This window comes from Oenanthe melanoleuca, chromosome Z, assembly GCF_029582105.1.
Source record: "Oenanthe melanoleuca isolate GR-GAL-2019-014 chromosome Z, OMel1.0, whole genome shotgun sequence".
Taxonomy (NCBI): Eukaryota; Metazoa; Chordata; class Aves; order Passeriformes; family Muscicapidae; genus Oenanthe; species Oenanthe melanoleuca.
The window spans coordinates 67708476-67717564 of NC_079362.1; the positions used below are offsets into that span (position 1 = coordinate 67708476).

General features: G+C 55.4%; 1 protein-coding gene across 1 annotated transcript; it reads left to right on the top strand.

The window, feature by feature from the left end:
• Nucleotides 1–985: 985 nt before the first annotated feature.
• STOML2 (stomatin like 2) lies at nucleotides 986–8451 on the top strand. Its single transcript, XM_056513678.1, has 10 exons — nucleotides 986–1117; nucleotides 2783–2935; nucleotides 3208–3307; nucleotides 4297–4355; nucleotides 4609–4710; nucleotides 5328–5462; nucleotides 6616–6760; nucleotides 7086–7165; nucleotides 7373–7501; nucleotides 8182–8451. The coding sequence occupies exons 1-10, from the start codon at nucleotides 1067–1069 to the stop codon at nucleotides 8311–8313; spliced, it is 1086 nt and encodes a 361-aa protein (XP_056369653.1). The 5' UTR covers nucleotides 986–1066; the 3' UTR covers nucleotides 8314–8451.
• The last annotated feature ends 638 nt before the right edge of the window (nucleotides 8452–9089 follow it).

Genomic DNA, 9089 nt, shown 5'->3' on the forward strand with positions numbered 1-9089 from the left:
AGGAATATGGGGATAGCCCTCTGGGCAAGAGCCTCCAGAGCACGTGAGCTGTGGATCTGAGAAGCTTGCCAAAAAAAAAAGGAACCTTGCATTGTCTGTGAGTGTGGGGTGAATCCCAAGCAGGAGGCAGCTTTGGGCAGGTGTCTGCTGGCAGCACGATCAGGGGTTGGAGGATGGTCAGGAGCCCCAGATTAGTCCCTGAGAAGCAGGGAAGCAACAGAGGACATCAAACTCTGGGAGCCGGGCTGGATCCTCAGGAGCAGGACTGGTAGAATCCAGAGTGGGGCAGTCAGAGGGGCAGGGCCAAGCTTGCACATACCCCAAGGGATAGGAGATCCTTATACCTCTGAGAGTTTCAGCACCGCTTCCCCTGCCAGCCCAAACTGTGGGGATCCTCAGCCCCTCGGTCAGAGGGAACAAGAAGGGGACAGGCCTGACCGCATCAACTCCCACCCCTGGGGCTGAGACCCCAGCGCGGGGTGCTCAGTGTGGGGATGGGCCAGGATTGGGGGCGTGGGGGCGAGGTCCTGCTCTGCCCTGTCCGGGGGCGGCCAAGGAGCTCTGGCCCTGCTGCACTGCGGTTAGGAAGCCTGAACCTGCCCATATACTCACACTGGGGGCCTGAGCCCCCCAAACGGAGGCTTTGAAAACCCCTCGCACTGGGGGTTGCTCCCCCTAAGCCGAGGCCCTGAACCCCCAAAACCGTGGATCTGAACCACGCCCCCTGCCCTCAGGGGCCGCCATGACACCGGAGTCCCCCTCGCCCCCACGTCACCGGGGCTACCCCTCTCGCCGTGGCCCTGCGGGCTCGCGAAGGTCGTGCCGGTACTTTCCGTGTTCGTTTCTAATTTAATAAACGTCCGTTTGGAGCTCCAGAACGACACCAGGGCTGCCGAAGGGGGCGGGGGGGAGGGGCGGTGCAGAATCGAGCGGAACTGGGGGCCGCGGTCGCGGGAGGGGGAGGGACCGGTCCGGGCGGCGCACCCGGAAGCAGCGCGGAGCAGGGGCCTTCCGGGAGTGCGGGCGCGGCGGCGGCGGCGCCGAGCGGGCCGGGCGGAGGGGGGCGATGCTGTCGCGGGCGGGGATCCGGGCCCGGTCCGGCCTCGGGCTGCTGCAGGTACGGGGAATGAGGGCGGATGAGGAGGAAACGGGGAGAACTCGGAGGGTGCCCACGTGGGGAAGGTCTGGGTAGCGGGAGGGGCCGGTAGAGAGGCCGGGAGAAGGGGTCTGGATTGGGAGCACCGGGATGAGGGGGATGATGTTGGACGTCTGGGAAGAACTGGGAAGGGATGCGGTAAAGCGGTGTTGGGAGGACACAGAGGACGGAGGGGCATGGGGGTCGGAGGTGGAGTTTAGTGGGGTGGTGATTTCGCGGGTCCTAGGAAGAAGTGAGGGGGAGTTGGGCAGGGATGGGGGTACTGGGCGGGGAGTTAGGGCTGTGGACAAATGGGTACCGGGGGATTGAGGAGATAGGGGCGGTCTGTGGTGTTGGGGCTCCGGGAAAGTGCTGGATTGGTGGTGAGGAGCTGGACAGGAATAGGGCTAGGGGGACACGGCGGGGTGAAAAGGACAGATGGGTACGGGGGGACTGAGAGGGAGTTCGGTGGGGTGGTGTTTGGGGTCCGGTGAAAGGCTGGCGGTGTGGGGGCTTGGTGGGGGAGAGCTGGGCAGGGATGGGGGAAGGGGTGCAATGGGGTGTGCAGTGGACAGACGGGTGTGGGGCATTGAACAGGGATAGTAGGGGTTGTGTTGGGGATCTGAGGAGAGCCGGGCAGGGATAGAAGTGAAGGGTGGGGTGGTGGTGGAGAGAACAGATAGGTATAGAGAGCTGAAGAGGGTGGTCAGTGAGGGGAGTGTTTGGGGCTGAGAAGAGCTGGGGTGTGGGCAGGGGAATGGACAGGGATAGAGAGAGTGAGGAGGGAGACGGGGGTGGTGCAGAGGACAAATGAGGGAGGATGTGGGGGTTCAGTGGGATGGTGATGTTGAAGGTTTGGGGGACACTGTGCATGTGGGGGAGCTGGGCAGAGAAGGAGGTGTGAGGAGGAGGGATGCAGAGGACAAGTGGGGGTACAAGGGGGACTGAGAGAGGGGGATCTTGGGATGGTGGTGGTGAGCTGGGCAGAGACAGGGGGTGCATTGCAAAGGAGATTGTGGATTATTGGGTGTGGGGAGACCAGTGGGCTGTGACTGAACATGGGGAGTGGTGAGGTGGGGCTGGGTTGTTGTAGGAGAAATGAATGCGTGAGGCTGTGGAGGTGTGAGCTGGATTGGGATGTGGGGAGGTTGAGGGAAGCTGTATGAGTGAGGGTCTGTGGGGAGAAGGGTGGGGGAATGTCCAGACAAAACAGCTCTTTGTGGGAAGCCCTGGAAGCAGCCAGATTGGGGAGAGACAGGTTGGTGAAAAGTGGTGGCCTGTGTCTGAGCTGAGAGAGAGGACTGGGGGCAGTGGGCCTGAACAGGTTATAGAGGCTGAGTGGGGCAGAAGGGACCCACATGCACACACTTTTTCTGCCGTTACGGTGGTGGGGAGGCTTTATTCTCCACTCCAGGGTGAATCTGAGAGGAGCGGAGATGTGCAGAAAGCTCTGGCATGGGAGAGAGCCCCCCTGCCCCAGTGAAGAAGACTGTGCGTGGCACCCAGGCCTCATCCTTGTGGAAATACTCTTATAGCATGGGCTTGTTAGGGGCATTGTTTCCTGCCCTGGTCTCCTGGTCGTGGTAACAGGTGTGGAGCTGGGCAGCCAGCAGCTGGTCTCAGCCCTGCTCTGTCTCCTTCCCCCAGCACTCCCAGCAGCTGAAGCGTGCGGCGCGGCTGGCCCCAGCTCCATGCCGCTGGAACTCCGGGCTGCCTGTCAACATCGGGGTGCTCTTTGTGCCGCAGCAGGAGGCCTGGGTGGTGGAGAGGATGGGCAAGTTCCACCGAATCCTCGAGCCTGTAAGGAGCAGCTTTTCTCCCCTTCTGGATTCAGCAGGTTCCTGAAGCTGTAGCGAGGCGCGTCCTTTGCACGAGGATCCGAGAGGGGTGGTGGGCTTAGTTTCCCCGGCTGAAATCCTTCTGGCTGCCTGGGGACTAATTTTCTTTGGTGGGGTGTGAAAATCAGTAACTGAAGTTTCCTGTGAGTGAAACATGTTTGCAGTGTCTGGTGTGGGCTTTGTTTGCATGACTCTCTTTAGTCTGTCAGCCATCTAATCCCACCCTTTTCCCAGGGTTTGAACTTCCTCATCCCTCTCCTGGATCGGATTCGTTATGTCCAGAGTCTCAAAGAAATCGTCATTAATGTCCCAGAGCAGTCAGCTGTTACACTGGGTGAGGAACAGCTTCCGTGTCCTGCCCCTTCCCTTCTGCTGCATCTGGGGTGAGCAAGGGACCATGTCAGGATGAGTGGAGTTGTCCCAAGCTCTTGCACTGAGCCCTGTCCCTTGGTACCGAGGCTTGGCCATAAAATCACATGATCACTGAATGATTTGGGTTAGAAAGGACCTTAAAGTTCATCTTGTTCCAAACCCTCCTGCCATGGGCAGGGGACACATTACACTCAGCTGGGTTGCTCAAAGCCCTGTCCAGCCTGGCCTTCAGCACTTCCAGGGATGGGGCATCCATAGCTTCTCTGGGCGATTTACTTCAGTGCATCACCACTCCCACCCTCAGTAAAGAACTTCTTCCTAACATTTAATCTAAGCCTGTCCTCCATCAGCTTAAGGCCGTGCCTCCTTATCCTATCCCTCCATGTCCGTGTGAAAAGTCCCTCTCCAGCTCTCTTTAGGTACTGGAAGGCTGTTGCTGTGAGTGGGGGCATCCCAGGAGGTTCCAGCTGCTTTCCCTGGGCTGCAGCTGCCCCTTCTTGCTGAGTTGAATGCACCTGGCCAGAAAGAAATTTTTCAGTTGTTTTTCTTTATTGAACCACAAAATAAATTTTGTTTCTGTAAAAAAACATCTTAGAACAGGTTAATGGATGTGATGTTAATGGACAACTCTGTTATATTTATAGTTTTAAGTGGTTTGTTACGATTTTTTCCTCCATAAATCTTCTTTTACAAGAGCTACAGTGTGAAATGCGTCTACCTGGAAAATCAAGACCTGTTGTGTATTAAAACATCACAGCGTTGTCCAGGGAACTGAAGGTCCTTTTTACAAAGCCTTTAGATAAGAAGATCTGTTTCAGCCAATGCTCTTCTGTGCCATGCTGCTATATCAGGGTGAAAAAGGATGAGCCTGCTCAGCTGTGGTATGGAAGAAGATGCTATGTTTTGTTTGTGCTGCTTCAGTAAACAGGGTCTGTTGTTCTCTCCTGACAGATAATGTCACCTTGCAGATTGATGGTGTGCTCTACTTGCGGGTTATGGACCCCTACAAGGTACCTTCCCTACCCTTTGGGCACCTTTCTCCTGGCTCTGCCCACTCCCTGCTCCCCGAAATGTGTGCTCCGGTCTCTGTGTCCTGCCTGATGGGTGGGCTGGGCACTCTGACTCCTCCCAAGGCTCCAGACTCCACATTTTCAGCAGGGGTGTCTGGCAGATTTATTGCTTTAGCACTGTGTCTCTCTCCTGCCTTGTTCAGGGTCCCTCTTGGCATCCCTATCCACTCTATTTTGTGCTTCTGCTCTTCAGGCCAGCTATGGGGTGGAAGATCCTGAGTACGCAGTGACCCAGCTGGCCCAGACCACCATGAGATCTGAACTTGGCAAACTTTCCCTCGACAGAGTCTTCCGGGTGAGCTGGGCAGGTGGATCACAGAGCTGACAGTGTGTCCCAAAATCCCGGGACAGCCTGCTTGGCCAGGCTGATGTGCTTAACAGCAAAATGCCCTTTGCTTGGAGGCCTTATGGCTTCTGTTTCAGTTGCCCTATTGGTGAATCCTTGGAGATGTGTCTTGTTTCGGTTGTTTTTTTAACAAGAGCTATTTTTTGCCCTGCCCTGGGTTATTTGGAGGGGGTGATGGGTGGCATGTGCCCAGACCCAGCTGGTCCAGCTGCCTTTCTTGAGTCAGTGATTCTTTCCTCAGCCCAAGTGATATCCTTGACCTGAGTCATGGGGTACTGTAATTCTTGTACTGCATTTGCTGGGAAGAAACCGGAGTTGCTGGCATTCTCTTGTATCCAGATGTTGTATCCCAGCAGTTCCAATGTGGGGTACTGCCGTACTGCCCTCCCTAGGATGTGGTGACCCTTTCAAGAGCTGCAGGAAGCACCTGACCCTGCCTGAAAGCGGTGGAGATGTTTTTTTCTGGCAGACCTTGCCTGTAAAGGAGGTGTCTATTTCCCTCCTGACACCTCTATCATGCTAAGCCCCTCTTCTCTGCTCTCTGCCATTTCTTTTGTGCCTCCCAGGAGCGGGAGTCCCTCAATGCCAGCATCGTGGATGCCATCAACCAGGCTTCAGACTGCTGGGGCATCCGGTGTCTGCGCTACGAGATCAAGGACATCCACGTGCCCCCACGTGTGAAGGAATCCATGCAGATGCAGGTGAGGCTCCCTGGGGGGCAGGTCTGGAACAAGAGGGAAGCCTTCTCTTCCACATTGCATTACAGAATCACAGAATCAGTAAGGTTGGAAAAGACTTCAGATCACCAAGTCCAACCTATGTCCAAATACTGCCTTGTCAACTAGACCATGGCACTAAGTGCCATGTCCAGTCTTTGCTTAAAGACCTCTATGAACAGTGTAGCTGCCACCTCTGGTAACCCATTCCAATGTCTAATCACCCTTTCTGTGGAATTCTTCCTAATGTCCAACCTAAACCTCCCCTGGTTTTGCTTAAGACTGTCCACTCTCAACCTGTTTGCTGACTACCTGGGAGAAGAGGCCAACCCCTGTGTGACTGCAGCCTCCTTTGAGGTAGTTGTAGAAAGTGATGAGGTCTCCTCCTGAGACCTCATCTACTCTTGTCCAGACTAAACAACCCCAGCTCTCTCAAGGGCTCATCATCAGACTTGTGCTGCAAGTCTTCCACTGCTCTTCTCTGGATGCTCCAGCACTTCAATGTCTCTATTGAACTGGACACATGACTCAAAGTGTGGCCTTATCAGTGCTGAGTAGAAGGGGATAATCACTTCCCTGGTCCTGCTGGCCACACTACTGCTCATACGAGCTATGGTTCATTATTGTCACCTGTCCAGAGCTGGCAGCACCCACTCCTTGCCTCAGGAGGGCATTTTGGCTGGAGGCATACAGCTGCTGAATAAGAAACTCCTGTAGACATAAAGGCTGTAGACATACATCTACTGAATAAGTAACTTCAAATCATTTTGTGGCGGTGGCCCCTGCCTGCAGTATACAAGCTCTGCCATCTCCCTTTAAAATCCCTACTGGGCTCTGTGGGGAAGTAAGTCTCAGAGCTGAAGCTTCCCCTTGTGAAAAATTTGGCACCAGATAACTGGGCTGGAAGAGGAGGAGAGGGAAGCAACTGTCCACTTAGTCGGGGGCAGGGCTGGGAAGGGCTGTGTGGCATGAGGAGCAGAGCCAGCCCTTGCTGAGACCACACAGTGTTCTGTAGCTGTATTTTCATGCTTTGCTAAGCTGTGCTTCCCCCAGCAGAACAGAGGAGCGTGTCCTTGCTCCGCAGATGGGATTTCCCCAGCACAGGCATGGCAGGCTGGTGTCTGACCTGTTCTTGCAGGTGGAGGCAGAGCGACGGAAGCGGGCAACAGTGCTGGAGTCAGAGGGGACAAGGGAGTCAGCTATCAACGTGGCTGAAGGCCAGAAGCAGGCCCAGATCTTGGCATCAGAAGCTGAGAAGGCCGAACAAATCAACAAAGCTGCTGGTAGTGCCTGGGGCTAAAACGTGGGGTTCTGTAGCCCTCTGGGCTGAGGGGTGGTGCTACGAGGGAGAGACTGCATCACTGTGAACCAGGCTTCCCCAGCCATTCTGAACCTTCCCTGCTGGGGCCTCAGGCTGAGCTCCAGTTGATGTTGCTGCCCTGCCCCAGCCTCCCGGCAGCAGGAGGGATGTGATAGTGTTGCTCTTAGGGAAGAAACAGCCATACATGCATGAAATTGTCTTGATTCACTCTGTGAAATGGTCGGGATTCAGTCCTTGCAAGTGCTTTGTCCTGATTCTAGTGCACACCCTGCTGTGGTTTGTTGCAGGAGAAGCCAATGCCATGCTGGTCAAGGCCAGGGCGAAGGCAGAGGCAATTCAGCTCCTGGCAGCTGCTCTGGCACAGCAGGTGAGTGATGGCTATCTGGAGCAGCCTCTGCTTTGGTGCTGGCACTGGGGAAGGTGAAACTGTGGGCAGGGTGGCACCTGGCTTTCTCCTTGACACTCCCCAGAACCTTCAGCAGCAGGGAGTGAGGATCTTCGCTTGCCTGGGGTGGGCTGGGGATACAGGCAGGGATGAGATGTTGGTAGCACTGACTTGTCCCTCTGTCCCCAGCATGGCAATGCCGCTGCCTCCCTGTCTGTGGCAGAGCAGTACGTGAATGCTTTCTCCAAGATTGCCAAAGACTCCAACACTGTTCTGCTGCCCGCCAACACTGGCGATGTCACCAACATGGTCGCACAGGTCAGCATAACCCCATGTGTCCTGGGCTGCATCCAGAGCCCCGTGGGCAGCAGGGCAGGGAGGGGATTCTGCCCCTCTGCTCTGCTGAGACCCACCTGGAGCACTGCAACCAGAGCTGAGGTCCCTGCACAGGAGGGACAGGGACCTGCTGGAGTGAGCCCAGAGGAGAGACACAAAGATAATGAGAGGACATGAGGAAAGGTTGAGGGAATTTGGATCATTCAGCCTGGGAAAGAGAATGCTCTGTAGCACTTTACAGTACCTAAAAAGGGTTTACAAGGAAGATGGAGAGATACTTTAAAAGGACGTGTAATGATAGGATGAGGAGGAACGGGTTTAAACTGAATGAGTAGGTTGAGATAAGATTTTAGAAAGAAATTCTTCCCTGTGAGGGTAGTGAGGCACTGGAACAGGTTGCACAGGGAAGATGTGGCTGCCCCATCCTGGGAAGTGTTCAAGGTCAAGTTGAGCAGGGCTCTGAGCATCCTGGTCCAATGTGGGGTGTCCCTGCCTGTGGTGAGGAGTTAGAGATAGAGGATCTTTAAGGTCCCTTCTAACCCGAGCCATTCTTGCTCTCAGCCAAGTGAGTTTGCTCCGGGGAGATGAAAAGGGCACCATGCTGCGGCCTGGCCCTCTCCTCTCATCTCCTTCCTTCCTTATGACTGTCTTGTTCCCTCCAGGCCCTGGGGATCTACACCACACTGACCAAGCCACAAGCTGTGAAGACCCAAGATGAGATGCCTCCAGCCCACGAGGACTCCCGCTCTCCTTCCACAGAGATGCTGAAGGCAGAGCAGGGCAGCTCCAGCTAACAGGGCTGGAAGGATCCCATACCCTCTCCTGAGGCCTGCCAGCAGTCGTGTTCTGCTGCAGGCAGTCGCTCTTGTTTCCTTAGTCCCTATTTTGTATTGGATTTAAATCATGTAATAAATGGTAACAGTGCTGCTGCAGCACATTCCCTTGTGCTTGGCTGCCTGACCCCAGCATTCGATGCCTAAGGGGAACCATCCCTCCTCAACAGGCTCCTGCTGGGATCTCTCTTGGACATGCAGTGACATATAAGAGTGAAAAGCTAGATATTATGAAAAAATTCTTCTATGAGGATGGTGAAGCACTGGCACTCGTCCTCGGCAGTTTGTGGATGCCCCATCCCTGGAAGTGTTCAAGGCCAGGCTGGGTGAGGCTCTGAGCCTGGTCGAGTTGAAGGTGTCCCTGCCCACAGCAAGGGTGTTGGAACTAGATGATCTTCAAGGTGCCTTTCCAACCCAAACCATTTTATGATTCTGTGAATTTGGGGACACCACTCCTGTGGAGGATGCCTCTCCCAGTGCATCACTTCTCTGGGAGTGTGAGCTGCTCTCCTCATCCCTTCCTCTGTCAGCTGAGAGTCTGCCCCTACAGTGTGTGACTGTGTGTTCTCTACAGCGAGCGCCTCACAACGCCCAACACAGGGCGGGGAGCGCCTCTGTCGATTAATTAATTAACTGATTAATTAAAACAATACTTTTCGCCGTTATGAGTGTGCCTTGCCTGAAGGGAGGCGCGCCGGACCTCCCGGCCGCCAGGGGGCGCCGCGGCCCCGCTCCGC

Bases quoted from the DNA above. Each gene is read 5' to 3' on its own strand.
- STOML2 (XM_056513678.1), top strand. From the start codon at position 1,067: ATGCTGTCGCGGGCGGGGATCCGGGCCCGGTCCGGCCTCGGGCTGCTG. The intron at 4,711-5,327 runs GTGAGCTGGGCA...TGTGCCTCCCAG, and splicing joins CCCTCGACAGAGTCTTCCGG to GAGCGGGAGTCCCTCAATGC. The intron at 7,166-7,372 runs GTGAGTGATGGC...CTCTGTCCCCAG, and splicing joins CAGCTGCTCTGGCACAGCAG to CATGGCAATGCCGCTGCCTC.